Source organism: Hemiscyllium ocellatum, chromosome 12 (genome assembly GCF_020745735.1).
Source record: "Hemiscyllium ocellatum isolate sHemOce1 chromosome 12, sHemOce1.pat.X.cur, whole genome shotgun sequence".
NCBI lineage: Eukaryota > Metazoa > Chordata > Chondrichthyes > Orectolobiformes > Hemiscylliidae > Hemiscyllium > Hemiscyllium ocellatum.
The window spans coordinates 84,681,846-84,699,054 of record NC_083412.1 but is presented as its reverse complement, the minus strand read 5'-3'; the positions used below and the strand labels follow the sequence as shown (position 1 = coordinate 84,699,054).

Genomic DNA, 17,209 nt, shown 5'->3' with positions numbered 1-17,209 from the left:
GACTGGGACAACACCACTATTATGGGGCAAGCCAAACAGAGAACAGCCGGGAAATTCCTAGAGGCATGGCACTCATCCACAGATTCTATCAACCAACACATCGACCTGGACCCAATATACCGGCCACTGCAGCGGACAGCAACTGACAACCGGAAGTGGCAGAGACAAGCCACTATAAATTCCGGAGGAAACATGACAGAAGCACTTCACAGGAGGCTCCCAAGCACTGAGGATGTCACCTAGAAAGGGGATGAAACATTTGCAACAAAAACTCCCAGCTCGGCGAACAGAACCACAACAACGAGCACCCGAGCTACAAATCTTCTCACAAACTTCAGTTCTACCTTTTACCATTCAGCTTTCTGGCATAGAACACACTGGAGTGCCTCAAATGCTGCTTAAAATAGTTGGAGCTCTAACTTTAGCTCATTAGTGGATCAGGATAAGACTAACCTTAGCTTATTTCTCCTCAGGTGTGGATTTTTGAGAGGGGCTGTGATCAGTTTGTACCAAATAAATGTGAGACAGGGTCTATATGGATTAATTGTTTGTGGTGGAGACAAAGTCTTCAAATTTGAGCTAATTGTCAGTCAGGCTTCATTCCCAAATCAATTTCCCAACTTTGTAGTCTGTCCATGATCCTTACCTGTTTCTTTGTCAGTGAAATACCAGTGTTTCCCCCTTGTTCTGAGCTGTTGTCATTTAGGTCCCTGTTCTCCAACCCTTCCCTGTAAGCTATATTCACAATCTGCTACCCTCTAGTTCCTGTGCACTCTCTTCCAACTCTCTCCTCCACCACCTTTCACTTCACCTGTCATTCTCCACACTTGCCCCCACCTCCAGATTCCTGGGTATTCCTATATCAGTCAATCCCATTTTCAGTCCATCTCAAAGTGGAGAAGGTTGGGTGGGTGGGGATGCTGTCTTTGTTCAGCATTAGAGAAGAGTGTGGGGATAATGTGACATGGCACAACATTGGTCAACACAGTGGCTCAATGGTTAGCATGGCTGTTTCACAGCGCTAGGGCCACAGGTTCAATACCATGCTTGGGTGACTGTCTGTGTGGAGTTTGTACATTCTCCCCATGTCTGCGCATGTTTTCTCTGGGTGCTCCAGTTTCCTCCGGTGGTCCAAAGATGTAAAGGTTAGGTGGACCGGCTGTGTTAAATTGCTGGTAGTGTCCATTACCAGGCTGGGTGGATTAGCCATGGGAATGAAGGGTAACATGGATAGGATAGGGGATGTAGGTCTGGGTGGGATGCGCTTTGGAGGGTCGGTGTGGACTCGATGGGCTAAATGGCCTGCTTCCACACTGTAGGGATTCTGTTAAGCAGGGGTAACTGTGACCATAGCTGCTGATAGATGGGAACAGGGTGCGTGGGTGATACTCAGGTAAGAAATATAAAAGACAAAAGTCTCCAGAGTGATGGCTGGGATGCTCATACCTAATTCAGGAGGGTTTCTGTGCAATACTGGAGAACTGACAACCCTAACTTATCGATATAAACACTGATCACCTGATTTCAGCATGATGTTATAAGTAATGCTTCTGTGGCCTTTGTTCTAAAGGGAAAGCCCACCTTGAATTGGAATGAATACACAATGATTGGTTGGGTACTGTTTTTGTAGATACAGCTAATTGCCTTTTCTTTCTGAGAAAAAGATCATCAATGCAAGCATAATGTCAGGAACAATTATTTATGCCATGGGGAAGAGTGTCTTGGGATATGAATCAGTGTGAATTGAGTTGCCAGTGAGAGAGAGAGAGACACCAACAGCCAAAGCCCTTCAAACATGGCTGAGGATCAAACCCCAAGGACTTAACTGAATTAGTTAGTGAAACGCTGCCAGAAATAGTCAAAATGAATTCTCGCCACAATATCCGAAGGCCAAGAATTTAATTCAGATCCTTCTAGTTTGAGGAGGAAGCTGGGCTGCTGGGACTGTTTCCATTTGAGCAGAGAAAACTACTGAGAGAGTTAATTGAGTCTCGTTCTGAAGGCATTGCTGGAGTGAGCAAAGTCAGCAGCAAGGGGATGGACAATTTAGATCTGTCACCGGGAAGACTGAAGAGAAAGGGGTCAGGAGTATTTCTCTTTGCAAAGGATTGTTGGAGCATGAAACTCCTCTTTCATCACAGGGAATCTTTTAAGGGAAAGTCAAATGAAGATTTGAGGCAGTGGAGCACGCGGGTTGATGGAGGAGAGTGCGACCATGAGATTAGTTTTGGATTGATCTTGCCAAGAGTTGGCACTGACACCATGAACCACACAGGCAAAAGTGAGGACTGCAGATGCTGGTAACCAGAGTTTAGATCAGAGTGGTGCTGGAAAAGAACAGCAGGTCAGGCAGCATCCGAGGAGCAGGAAAATCGATGTTTTAGGTAAAAAGCTTTGCCCGAAATGTTGATTTTCCTGCTTCTCGGATGCTGCCTGACCTGCTGTGCTTTTCCAGCACCACTCTGATCTAAACCATGAACCACATAGCCCACTGCAGTTCTATTGAGTAAGTCAGGAAGATATGAAGAACATGAAGATGCTGATGAAGAGCATTAACCTAGCTTGACTTCTTTCAGATGTTAGTTAACCTGGTGTCTATTTCTGTTGTTATTTTGTATGTCCAGCAGTAGCATTACTCTAGATCATTTTCTCTCTACTGTTTGACCTGTCTGTTTACTCTTCAGATTACGCCAACAGTCCGGGGAGATTCCGGATTTTTCTCCTGCCATGCTATTAATTCGTACGGAGAGGACCGAGGATTGATTCAGCTCACAGTGCAAGGTAAATTGGGATGTGACATCGTATGCTACTAGTCACCACAATCTACAGTTGATTTTGAAAGGCAGATGCTTATGTTCTGCCACACACCATTCACAGCCTTATGGTGTTCTGACTCTTGCCCATCATTTAATGCAGCTAACACACTTCATCAGACCCTAATCAGACAAAAAAAATCGACAATGAGCTGAATATGGAGTCATTGGGATGATCACTATAATGAGGTTACCAGCTGGGTCTCGCAGAATATGAGTTCCCTAACTGAGGCTGTTAACATGACCCAATCAGGGAACCCTGGCTGACAGATATAAATAGAAGTGTCCCCCTCCAAATCTATTTTGATTTAGTCCCTGCCCTGCCCTTTCACTGTTTGATCACACAGCATTGCCCTTTGACGTGAAGGAGAAAGTGAGGTCTGCAGATGCTGGAGATCAGAGCTGAAAATGTGTTGCTGGAAAAGCGCAGCAGGTCAGGCAGCATCCAAGGAACAGGAAATTCGCGTTTCTGGCATAAGCCCTTCATCAGGGCTTATGCCCGAAACGTCGAATTTCCTGCTCCTTGGATGCTGTCTGACCTGCTGCGCTTTTCCAGCAACACATTTTAAGCTTTGACATGAAGGGCACTGCTTGTCACTGGCCACCCGGGTGTTTTCCTATCTTCCTGGTGGTGGAAATTGAATAAAGGTTCATGCACTTCGTGTCTCTCACTGTGTCTCACACCTACACACACACACCATGGGTGCTGGGGAGAAATAAGCACTACTGCAGTTAGGCAGTAGTGTGGGGGTTAATAAAAAAAAGAAGAAAAAAAATAAATAGGAGTGTCTGGCACTCTGAGAGCGGCCTCTGAAGAGGCAGTACTAGAATCAAATACCTTTCGTGTGTTAATAAAGGGTGACTTGGTGACAGGATACCAGCCTTTGTGCAGTTATTTCAGATAGATGATTAATTACCAAAAGGATGAAAGACTATTGAGAATATGCAGGAATGTAGAGGTGAGGTCAAACTTTTAGCATTAGGTTTTATTGTCATGTGCACTCAAGTACAGAACTACAGGGGTTCAGTGTAACTTCTTTAGAAATTCTAGCAAAGGTAGACAGGAAGGAACTTGTTCATTTAGTGGAAGGACCAATGACCAGGGGCAAAGCTTTAAGCTGAAGGGGCTAGACAATCAGAGAGGGTGTGAGGAAAATCTTTTTCACCGAGAATCTATCACTCACTGCCTTAAGGATGATGGAGGCAGAAATTCTTATAACATTTAAGTAGTATTTAGATGTACACTTTCAATGCCAAGGCATACAAGGCCATTGGCCAGATGATGGAAAATGGAATTAAAATATGTAGACACTTATTTTTGACTGGCACTGACTCAATGGATCAAAGAACCTTTTTTCATACTGAGCCCTCTTTGACGTTTACTTAAGCAGACCCACTTTCTCCTTTAGAAATCCATGCTGACTGTTTCCAATCAACACACATTCATCAATGTTGACCACTAATTCTAGAACAAAAAAAGTTGTTTCGAGAAGCTTCCCCACCATTTAGATAAAATGGCTTAAACAGCAGATAATACCCAGATCTTTTTGATCTTGCAGTTCCAAGAAGTCACTAAATTTTCTTTAAACCAGCTTCTCAAATCTTCCATTTCTAAATCTCAACATCTATGAATATTAATAGAACATAGAACATTACAGCACATTCCAGCCCTTCGGCCCTCAATGTTGTGGGACTAATCTGAAGCCTATCTATCCTACACTATTCCATTTTTATCCAAATGACCATTTAAATGCCCTTAAAGTTGGTGAGTCTACTACTTGGAGGCAGGGTATTCCATGCCCCTACTACTCTCGAAGTAAAGAAACTACCTCTGGCATCTCTCCATTTCTATTACACCTCCTCTGTTTAAATCTATGTCTCCTCGTGCTAGCCAACGCCATCAGAGGAAAAAGGCTCTCACTGTCCAACCTATCTAACGCTCTGATTATCTTATATGTCTCAATTCAGTCTCCTCTCAGCCTTCTCTCTAACTGAGCCTCAAGTCCCTCAGCCTTTCCTCGTAAGACCATCCCTCCATACCAGACAACATCCTAGTAAATCCCCTCTGCAATCTTCCCAAACCTTCCACATCCTTCCTATAATGTGGTGACCAGAACTGTACACAAAACTCCAAATGCGGCTGCACCAGAGTTTTGTGGTTCCGAAACTCGATCTGTCGACCAATAAAAGCTAATACACCGTACGCCTTCTTAACAAATATTAACCTGGGTGGCAACTTTCAAGGATCTATGTACGTGGACACGGAGATCTCTCTGCTCATCTACACTACCAAGAATCTTATCATTAGCCCATTACTCTGCATGCCTGTTGCTTCTACCAAAGTGAATCACCTCACACCTTTCTGCATTAAACTCTATTTGCCACCTCTCAGCCCAGCTCTGCAGCTTATCTACATCCCTCTGCAACCTGCAACCTCCTTCAGCATTATTTACAAGTCGACCGACCTTAATGTACTCCGCAAATTTACAACCCGTCCTTCCACACCCTCATCCAGGCCATTTATAAAAATGACAAACAAGAGTGGACCCAAAATAGATTCTTGAGGTACATCACGAATGACTGAACTCTAAGATGAACATTTCCCATCAATCACCACCCTCTCTTTTTTCAGCTAGGCAATTTCTGATCCAAACCGCTAACTCACCCTCAATCCCATGCTTCTGTATTTAGTACAATAGCCTGCCATGGGGAATCTTATAAAACACCTTACTGAAATCCATATGCACCACAACAACTGCTTTACCCTCACCCACCTGTTTGGCCACCTTTTCAAAGAACTCAATAAGGTTTGTGAGGTATGACCGATCCTTCACAAAACCATGTTGACTGTTCCTAATCAACTTATTTCTTTCCAGATTATTATAAACCCTATCTCTTATAACCTTTTCCAACACTTTGCCCACAATTGAAGTAAGGCTTACTGGTCTATAATTTCCAGAGTTGACTCTACTCCCCTTCTTAAACAAGGGGACAACATTTGCTATCCTCCAGTCTTCCTGTATTTCTGTAGACAATGATGACATAAAGATCAAAGCCAAAGCCTCTGCAATCTTTTCCTTGGCTTCCCAGAGAATCCTAAAACAAATCCCATCTGGACCCAGGTAACTTATCACTTTTCACACTTTCCAGAATTGCTAACACCTCCTCCTTGTGAACCTCATCCTATCTAGTCTAGTAGCCTCTACCTCAGTATTCTCCTTGACAACAGTGGAAAAAGACAATGTGAATAACAAAGATAAATATACATTTAGCACTTCTCCTGTCCTTGATTGACTTAATCTTACCCTAGTTATTCTTTTATTCCAGATATACCTATAGAAAGCTTTAAGGTTTCTCATGTCCCCTCCCGGCTCTTCTTAGCTCTCTCTTTAGGTCTTTCCTGGCTAACTTGTAACTCTCAAGCACCTTAACTGAGCCTTCACATCTCATCCGAACATAAATCTTGTTCTTTCTCTTGACATGAGATTCAACTTCTTCCCTCACCCGACCACTTCCTCGCTGCCTGACAGGTCATATTTATCAAAGACACGCATTTGCTGTCCCTTGAATAAGCTGGGCATTTCAATTGTGCCCATCCCTTGCAGTTTCCTCCTCCATCTTGTGCACCCTAAATCTTGCCTAATCGTACCATAACTGTCGTTCCCCCAGCTGTAACTGTTGCCCTGTGGTATATACCTCTCCCTTTCAATCACTAAAGTAAACATAATCAAACTATTACCAAAGTGCTCACCTACCTCCAAATCTAACACCTGGCCAGGTTCATTACCCAGTACCAAATCTAATGAGACCTCACCCCTTGTTGGCCTGTCTACATACTGTGTCAGGAAATCCTCCTGCACACATTGGACAAAAAATGACCCATCTAAAGTACTTGAACTATAATATTTCCAGTCAATATTTGGAAAACTAAAGTCCCACATAACAACTACCCTGTTACTCTCGCTCCTATCCAGAATCATCTTTGCTAACTTTTTGTCTACATCTCTGGAACTATTTGGAGACCAATAGAAAACTCCCAACAGGGTAACCTCTCCTTTCTTATTTCTAACCTCAGCTCATACAACCTCAGTAGACAAGTCCTCAAAAGTCCTTTCTGCTACCATAATACTGTCCTTGAATAACAATGCCACATCTTCCACCTCACAGTTTTAGCCATGTTCACAGCCCAAATGATAATCTTAAATTGGCTGCAAGCGTCACAAATTTCCTTTAATGTCTAAGTGGTTAGGACTGGAATGCACTGACTGAGAATGTGATTGAGGCAGATTCAATCATAGCTTTCAAAAAGTTGTTAGATTGAAGACAAAAGTACCACAAGGTGAAGGAATGGGATAGCTGGCTGTTCTTGCAGAGAATGGACATGTACACAACAGGCCAGATGATCCCCTCTGTGCTTTAACCAGCCTACAGTTGTATAAAACATCTCAAACTGTGTAACCAATTAAGAATTGATGCTCAGCAATGAAGGAGATGTTAGAACAAAACACTGAAAGTTTGGTTGATGAGAGAGGTTTTAAAGTCCATGTTGAAGCAAGAGAGACAGAGATGGTTGACATAACCCCACAGAGCCCAGTATTCCATCACCAAGCCACCCTTTGATTCCATGTGAGACTCCTTGACTTTAGTACTGCCTCATTTAGAGTCAAGTCAGTATCTGTTTTTATACATCAGCCACGATTCCCTCATTGGGTCAGATTAATTTGTCCAGTCAGTGAACGCATTCTCCACAAGGCCCAGCTGACTGAACTCGTTACAATTGTAACAATGATGAGATCTGAGGATGGAGTTCCAGAATACAGCTCTTGAACAATTGACTGCAGTGATGGGGTGAAGTGGGGAATGCAGAAAAGGCCAGTGTTAAACCCCCGCAATTACCTCCATGAGTGCATTGCAGGTCTACCAATAGTGCATGGACTGCAAGAGTTCAAGAAAGGAGCTCACGGCCACCTTTTAAAGGACAACTGGGGATGGCAAACAAATATTCGCCCAAGCACTGAAGCCCACACCTTGCAAATGAATTCTTAAAACAAATGCATCTAATTGGTATGCTTGTGGAACTGGTAGTGATTACAGAGGTGGGGAGGGGGTAAGGCCATGGAGGGGTAGATCAGCAAGGCAATAGTGTGTGTTTGGTGCCAGATCAGATAGGTGATAACAGAGATGTTTAGTCCTGGAATGATACAAGGTAGGAGTGTAATCACTTTAGTTAATAATTGAGTCTAAAGGTATGAAGGTTTGGATGAGATGGTTTCAGCAGAAGAAGACTCATGCTGTTTCAGAGTTTGAAGTTGGCAGTTTTTGTCATAGCAAAAATGTAAGGTTAGAAGTTCATCGCAGGGTCAAATGGATGAAGTAATTCCAAATGGTCTGTCTTATATTGGATTGGAAAGAAGACATAATAGTTGACAAGTGAATGAAGATTCTTTTGTGTGATAATGACAAATGCTTTGATCTTTTCAATTCTCATGCCAGAGGACATTATTTTCATGAACTTGTACTTGAGATATACACATTTTGCTAAATGTTATTTGTTCATTTCTAATAAAGATTTGAGGACCTTTCATGGAGGTGACTATTCAATACAGCCTGGTGTCAATAATTTGCCATGAAACGTTTAACATTAGGGGACTTCACTTTTTAATTCTGTACTTTTTTTTCTCATGTTGCAGAGCCTCCAGATCCTCCTGAAATTGAGATTCGTGAAGTGAGAGCACGGAGCATCGCTTTGAGGTGGAGCATGGGTTTTGATGGGAACAGTCCCATCACTGGCTTTGACATTGAGTGCAAGAACAAGTCAGGTGAGTTCAAGAAACTAGAGGACCAATCTTCGACCCCATGGTGTAATGATGGGGGCAAAGGCTGTTTTTAATTCTCAGACCCCTCTGCTTGGCCTCTCAGGCATATCCAGTGGCAACAGAGGCTCAGGGAGTAGAAGGCCTTGACTTGGCTTTCATGAAAGAAGTTTTGGCTTCGGAGTGTTGGCTTTTGCAGTTGGGACTTGGGGAGTTGGGAGTGAGAAGAGCATGAGGGACAGGATGTGGATGAAGGGAAAGACAGGACCAACATGCATTTTTTTTTTCTGTACTGATTGGAAGAGCAAGGACCAAGGAAACAGAAATAGAAGTAAATTCACTTTTCTGGTTTTCTCTCTCACTTTCTGTTTTACTCTCTGCCCCTTCCCGACATTTGCTACAAAATTGATGACTTCTCCACACAAGAGTTGAGTTAAAATTGTCTCAATGAAATCATTAGATATCCATTTCCTTATTTGAAGAAAGACCTTTGGCCATCAAATGGCATCTCTGACACTTGTTTAAAATGATGGGTTAAAGTTAGAACTCACATGTGTGCCAAAAGGGTCAGTGCTCGTTCCATTGCTTTTCATCATTCATATAAATGATTTGGACGTGAGCACAAGAGATATAGTTAGTAAGTTTCCAGATGACACAAAAATTGGAGGTGTAGTGGATAGTGAAGAAGGTACCTCAGAGTACAACGGGATCTTGATCAGACGGGCCAATGGGCTGAGGAGTGGCAGATAGAGTTAATTTAGATAAATGTGAGGTGTTACATTTTGGAAAAGCAAATCAGAGCAGGACTTGTACACTTAGTGATAAGGTCCTAGGGAGTGTTGCTGAACAAAGAGACCTTGGTGTGTAGGTTTATAGATCCTTGAAAGTAGAGTCGCAGGTAGATAGGATAGTGAAGAAGGCATTTGGTATGCTTTCCTTTATTGGTCAGAGTATTGAGTACAGGAGTTGGGAGGTCATGTTGTGGTGGTACAGGACATTGATTAGGCCATTGTTGGAACATTGAGTGCAATTCTGGTCTCCTTCCTATCGGAAAGATGTTGTGAAACCTGAAAGAGTTCAGAAAAGATTTACAAGGATGTTGCCAGGGTTGGAGGATTTGGGTGATAGGGAGAGGCTGAATAGGCTGGGGCTATTTTCCCTGGAGCATTGGAGGCTAAGGGATGACTTTATAGAGGTTTATAAAATTATGAGGGGCATGGGTAGGTAAAGTAGACAAGGTCTTTTTCCTGGGATGGGGGAGTCCAGAACTAGAGGGCATAGGTTTAGGAGTGAGAGGAGAAAGATATAAAAGGGATCTAAGGGACAACATTTTTGGACAGAGGGTGGTGCTTTTATGGAATGAGCTGTCAGAAGAAGTGGTGGAGGCCAGTACAATTACAGAATTTAAAAGGCATCTGGATGGGTATATGAGTAGGAAGGCTTTAGAGGGATATGGGCCAAGTGCTGGCAAATGGGACTGGATTAGGTTAGAATAGCTGATCAGCATGGATGAGTTGGACCAAAGGGTCTGTTTCCATGCTGTACATCTCTCTGGCTCACCATGAAGGTGCCAGGATTGGATAGAGAGGGAGCAACTGAGGGGGAATGGGCTATATTAGCTGATTTAGCTCCCTATTCAATAAGTGAACAAAAGAGATTTTCATTGTTCCCAGCAATAGGAAATTCTGAAAATTGATGTCTCACTGCATATCGTTTGCATCCATTGCCTTGCACATTAATAAGAGCAGAGGAACTAGGTGCAGGAGTCGGCCATCTGGCCCATTGAGCCTGTTCCACCATTCAGTAAGATCATGGCTAATCTTTGCATGGCCTCAGCTCCACTTACCTGCCCACTCACCAAAACCCTTAATTCCTTTACTGTACAAAACATTATCTATCTTAGCTTTAAAAACAATCAATCAATGAGGAAGCCTCAACTACCTAACTGGGCAGAGAAATCCATGGATTCGCAACCCTCTGGTGAAGATGTTCTTTCTCATTCAGTCCTAAATCTGCTCCCTCTAATTTTAAGGCTACACCCTCTTGTTGTAGTTTCACCTGCCAATGGAAATATCCTCTCTGCTTCTATCTTATGTATTCCCTTCATAATTTCATATATTTCTATCAGATCCCCCATCATTCTTCTGAATTCCAATGAATATAATCCCAGTCTACTTAGTCTTTCCACATAAGCCAACCTCCTCAACTCCGGAATCAACCTAGTGAACTTCCTCTGCACCTCCCCTAGTGCCAGTACATCCTTTCTTAAGTAAGGAGACCAAAACTGCATAGAGTACTCCAGGTGTGGCCTCACTAGCACCCTATACAGCTGCAACATAACCTCTGTTTTTAAACTCAATCTCTTCAGCAATGAGGGCCAAAATCCATTTGCCTTCCTAATTACCTGTTGTATCTGCAGACCAACCCTCTGTGATTCATGCACAAGGACACCCAGGCCCCTCTGCACAGCATTATGCTGCAACTTTTTACCACTCAAGTAATAGTCCTTTTTATTGTTATTCCTACCAGAATGGATGACTTCACATTTATATTTATTCCATCTGCCAGACCTTTACCTACTCACTTAAGCTATCTATGAACCTTTGCAAAGTTTCACAGTCCTTTGCACACTTTGCTCTACCACTCAAACTCTACCACTTCTGCAGACTGACGCACTACACGTGGTCACCAACCCCAAATCAACTACGTAAATTGTGAATAACTGCATCCTAACCTGATACCTGAGGCACACCACTAGTCACTGATTGCCAACCAGAATAGTACTCACTTATTCCTATCTTTGCTTCCTTTTAGTGAACCAATCCTCTATCCATTACTAATATATTGCCCGCAACACCTTATACCTTTATCTTATGTAGTAGCCTTTTGTGCAGCACCTTGTCGAATACCTTTTGGAAATCTACCTTTTGGAATACCTTTTGCGTCATATCTACCGTGTTCTCCACCGTGTTTGTAATGTCTTCATAGAATTCCAGTAGATTAGTTAAGCCTGACCTGCCCTTCATGAACGCATGCTGCGTCTGCCCAATGGTTCAATTTCTATCTCGATGCCTTGCTATTTCTTCCTTGATAATAGACTCAAGCATTTTCCCCTCGACTGAAGTTAAGCTAACCAGTCTATAATTCCCCATCTACCTCACTTTTTATACATTGGCATTACATTTGCTGTTTTCAAATCTGCTGGAACTGCCCCAGAGTCGAGTGAATTTTGGAAAATTACCACAAGTGCATTTGCTATTTCTCCACACCATCTCTTTCAGCACCCTGGGATGCATTCCATCAGGGCCAGGAGACCTGTCTACCCTTTGCTCCATTAGCTTGCCCAATACTACCTCTTTTGTGATGATGATTGGTTCCAGGTCCTCACCCATCTTCGTCTCTTTGTCAGTTACTGGCAGGTTATTCATGTCCTCCACTGTGAAGATTGACCAAAATACCTATTTAATGTCTCAGCCATTTCCTCATATACCATTACTGAATCCCCCTTTTCATTCTCTAAAGGATCGATGTTTACTTTCACCACTCTTTTTGTTTTATATATTTATAGAAACTTTTGCTATCCATCTTTGTATTCTGAGCTAGTGGTGAGTGTTGCTGACATTCTATTGTTTTTAGCTACTAAGATTAGACAGTTACTTCATTTCCACCTTCACACCCTGGCAGACTCCAGCAAACATCATGCAGTAACAAGATGTACTGAACACGTCCTGCAAGGGTTTACCAGCAACAGAAGCTAAGCAAGTTCACACTGCCTACAAAAATCCTTAACTAGAATCTGACAATTTGACAAAACCCTTTGATCAAACGCATAGCCGTTCTGCCTGGCGAATGAATTTGCGGGTTGTCAGAGATTTTCTTCCTATATTCAACAGTAGCTTTGTTAATTTTAATATTTAATAATATGGCACGGCGTCATGTTGACCTTTACTGTCCTCAACACCAGCACTCTCTCATCTGGCAAAGAATTTGGATGTACAACAAATCAAATCCATTGGGGATGGGGGTTGCTTCAGATAGTTCATAGAAACATAGGGGAAAGGAGTAGGAGTAGGATATTCAGCCATTTGAACCTACTCTGCTATTCAACATGATCATGGGCTGATCATTCGTCTCAGTCCCCTGTTCCTGCTTACTCCCTGCTACCCTTTGATCCCTTTAGCCCCAAGAACAATATTCTAATTGCCAGCCTAACTGTTAAACAGGGGGAATGGCTCCATCGAATTAGCAATAATGCAGATCTTCAAAGCAAATTGAGAAAAAAAAAATCATAAGATGTCAGAGCAAAGATATACCCTTCAGCCCAATGGGTCTGCTCTGCCATTCAATGAGGTCATGGCTGATCTGGTAACCTTCAACCCCACTTGTCTGCTTTCTCCCAGCAACCCTACATTCCCTTACTGACAAACTGATATTTCCATTCTCAGCGCTGCACTTCAAAATGATCTTTTTTAATGATCTGAGGGAGGCAAATGTGTCGTAATGGTGGTCTCATTTCATTCTTTTAAATCTATAACTTTATTGCTCGTATTTGTATAATATTCCATTTGAAAGTACATGGTGTCATTGATTATTCAGTGGGTTTTTTTTAGGCTGTTAATGCCCTGAGGCTGTAAATACTTGGTGTCAGTTACATTAACCTTATGAATATTATAAAACCCAAGGGCTAATGTAACAGAAGTTGTGTGTTAGCTGCCTTCAGAAGCAATGTTTAGCAATTCAGGTATCACACAGTCATTATAAAGTGACATCTTTCCTGCAGTTTGTGCAAAAGTGTGCTATGTGCTGGTTAATTGGAACAGACTTAATGGCAGATGGCTTTTAAAAACATTTTTATTTTGCTTCTTCTTTTATGTCGGCCTGGATTTTGATGTAGATTTAATATTTGAGGCTAACTGTGTTCAGTTTTCTTGTAAGAGAAATCGGAGATCCACCTCTGGCATTTGCATCTGTGCAGTTCTATGTGAAAATCTAGGACTTGCTCTCAGAGATACCCTGCTTCTCAAAAGGGTGTACTGTTGGAACCCCTGAGGAGAGTCTCAACACAGAAATCACTGTAGTGATGTGAACATAGCATGATTATGATTAAAAATATCAGGAAATGTTATGACTGATGAATTCAGAAATACATGATATTTAATAAATGGCAAATACTATTAAATATCATCTCTGGCCCTGAAGATTTATTTTATGCATATGGAGTGTCAGAAAGAACCTACGGATTTTTAAAAAGAAAATTTAAAAATTATTTTACATTTTCTGTTTTTCTATTATTTTCTTTTGGAAACACATCTGTATTGCCCATCTCTATTTTGTCCCCTGCATAATGACTGCATCTGGATTGCTATTCAGTTTTTAATCTCCTGAATTGAAGAAAGACTTACTTACATTAGAAGCCATTCAGAGAAAGTGAGCTTGACTGATTCCGAGAAGGAAGGGCTATCTTCAGAGCATTAGTCGGACTGATTAGGCCTGTATGCTTTGGAATCTAGAAGAATAAGAGGTAAGCTTTTGAAGCTTGTAAGTTTGCAATAGGATCTGTTAGAGCAGATAATGAGAGAATGTTTCCTCTAGAGGATAAAGTTTAAAGGTAAGGGCTCAATCATTTCAGATGGGGGTGAGGGGGAATTTATTTTTCTCAGAGATGTGAATAAGTGAAGTTGTGTCCCTCAGATTGTGGTGAAGGCAAGGTCATCAAACTCAGTCTGGATTAGATAGATTGACATTGGAGTGAGGCAAAATTGGGTACTGCAGATGCTGGAGATTAGAGTCAAGATTTGAGTGGTGCTGGAAAAGCACATCAGGTCAGGCCATCCGTGGAGCAAGAAAGTTGGTGTGTCTGGTAAAGGTCCTTCATAATTGACACAGGAATTAAAGAATGTAGGGAGTAGACAGGAAAGTGGAGTTGAGGTCATGACCGGGCCAGCCATGATTTCACCAAATGGTTGAGCAAGATCAAGGAAAGGAAGGGCCACTTTCTGCTCCTCCTTCATATGTTTGTGTGTCAGGAGAGATTTTCCGATGCTCCTTCCCAAAATTACTGGCTGTGCCCAGGATCAGCTAGATGATTAGTAGGAAGTCAAAGTTTGGGAGAAGATTTGTAGATCGGGTGCTCGTTGCTATGGTTCTGTTTGCCGAGCTGGGAATTTGTGTTGCAAACGTTTCGTCCCCTGTCTAGGTGACATCCTCAGTGCTTGGGAGCCTCCTGTGAAGCGCTCCTGTGATGTTTCCTCCGGCATTTATAGTGGCTTGTCTCTGCCGCTTCCGGTTGTCACTGGCCACTGCAGCGGAGAGCAACTGACAACCGGAAGCAGCAGAGACCCAGTCATGACCTCAACTCCACTTTCCTGTCTACTCCCTACATTCTTTAATTCCTGTGTCAATTACGAAGTAAAATTGCAACACAAATTCCCAGCTCGGTGAACAGAACCACAACATTAGTAGGAAGGTCTATTGACAAAGTTGTGATAGGTTTCTAATCAGCTATCTCTGAGATTAACAGTGAAAGCTGCTCCTTCATCATGGAGGGAAACATCAGGACCATTAAACATATTTCTCTCCTGTGGTGAGTTTGCTCTGTTATGAGACCCCATTGCAGCACCTAGCAGTTCTGCTCCTCACAGATTCTAATCTGTGAGCCCCACCAACCCCTAACCTGGTTTTCTGACATTAAAATGCCCCCATTGAATGAAACTTTAACTTGTTCTTGAACTGAGATCAATCTTCAGGAAGGGCTGTTTCCCATGCTTGTAACAGTTCCCCCACACTGGGCAAAGTACTGAGTTTTGTCCCCATTTTGACACATCTGAAACATCAGTTCACATTTAGCTCTGGTTGGGTGAGGAATATCTTTTTACTACCAACAAAGGATCCCTGTAAAAGTGGATATCAGTCTACAGCAAAGAATTCCCAGACACTTAGGAAGAAGTGATCAATCAACATTCACACAGGCATGATGAAGGAGCTGACAATGTTGAGGTGTGACAGATTGGCAGGAGCAGTGTTCAGGGAACTTTCTCCTGTGCTGCCCTTAACCTGGAAAAATGTGATTTTAACTGAAGCCATCCATTGGGATTGGGGTGGGTTAGGTGACCATTGACGTTAATGTCGTGCGAAATTGGGCACAGGAACAAAATGACCTAAATCCACCTTTGTCAGTCTGATAATTAAGTCTGAAGAGAGGAATATGATGATGACCCTTAAGTATATTTTAAGAAATTATCTGTTTGCCAGTAGTGGCATCCATTTTGATGTGCCCCATATTTAATGAAATGAAGCCAATATAGATCATCATTAAAGATCTTTATCTTTCAATGGAATTCATTGTGTCCCACAGATTCCTGGGATGCAGTACAAAGGACAAAAGATGTCTCACCTCAGTTGAACCAGGCCACAATTATTGACCTGCACCCTTCTTCCACCTACAACATCCGTATGTATGCCAAAAACCGCATTGGGAAAAGTGAGGCCAGCAACGAGCTCACCATCACTACAGATGAAGCAGGTAAAAGGTCAAAGGTCAAGGGTTGAACAGGTTGAGCCATCTTTGGCTTTCATCGTCTCAGTCAGTGTATAAAAACTCAGGGCAAGTAGAGGGACAGAGATTGAAACATCTCAGAAGCTTCTCCCTGATCCCCAATCCAGGAGGTGACTCTGATGCTGACAACAAAAGTCAGAGAGTTAGAGAGGTCTACAACCCATAAAAAGTTGCTTCAGTTCATCGAGTCTGTACCAGTCAAAGACAAGCACCTCACTATTCTAATCCCATTTTGCAGTACTTGGCTCGTAGCCTTCTCTGCCTTAGCACTGCAAGTGTATGTATAAATACTCCTGAAATGTCAAATAAGGGTTCTGTCTTTACCACATGTTGAGGCAGTGAGTTCCAGATTCCTATCACCTCTGGGTGAAAATGCTTTTCCTCACATCCCTCCCTTAAATCCAAGCTCCTGGTGATTGATCCCTCCAACAAAGGGAAAGATCCCTTGGCTATCCAATTCTATTCTATCCTATTCTGTGCGCATCATAATTTTATACTTCACAATCATGTGCCACCTCAGTCTCCTCTGCTCAAAGAAAGTCTCAGTCTATCCAATCTCTTTATTCGTCAATCCTGTGCATTGCTACCTTTCACAAAACTGATAATGCCATTAGACATGTCATATTTAAGTTAAAGTTACTTTCAAGACTGCTCTACTTTTTACATCTCTCTGTCTCTGTCTGTCTCTCTCTCTCTCTCTCTCTCTCTCTCTCTCTCCATTCTTACTCCAATTGGTACGACACTGGTGGCAACACTTTGTATTTAACTGCAGGAACCTATAATGATAACACATTGAGGATCTGTCAGCCTAATGTTCACCCGCTCCCAGCTACATATTGGGTATCTAATTTTACTGTCTGTGTGTGTGCATCTCCTCGACTTTGCGCAGAGAGAGTCTTGCTCTTGAATCAATCAATGATGGTGCAGTGAGACTCCATGAATCAATCTGATTGAATATTATCACAGTGATTGAAGAGGAGTCCAATCATACTGAAAAGGCTGTGCACTGACGTCATGCTGTGAACCAT

At 42.4% G+C, this 17,209-nt stretch overlaps 1 protein-coding gene across 5 annotated transcripts in view; it reads left to right on the top strand.

Annotated features, from left to right (window-relative positions):
* Positions 1-17,209, top strand: part of LOC132820866 (cell adhesion molecule DSCAM) — a 597,498-nt gene that overhangs the window by 447,077 nt on the left and 133,212 nt on the right. For all 5 annotated transcript variants that reach the window (XM_060833222.1, XM_060833217.1, XM_060833218.1 and 2 more), the window contains exons 12-14: positions 2,685-2,781; positions 8,504-8,632; positions 15,981-16,148. In XM_060833222.1, the coding sequence (XP_060689205.1) occupies positions 2,685-2,781; positions 8,504-8,632; positions 15,981-16,148 (394 nt within the window). The remainder of the gene's footprint in view (positions 1-2,684; positions 2,782-8,503; positions 8,633-15,980; positions 16,149-17,209) is intronic.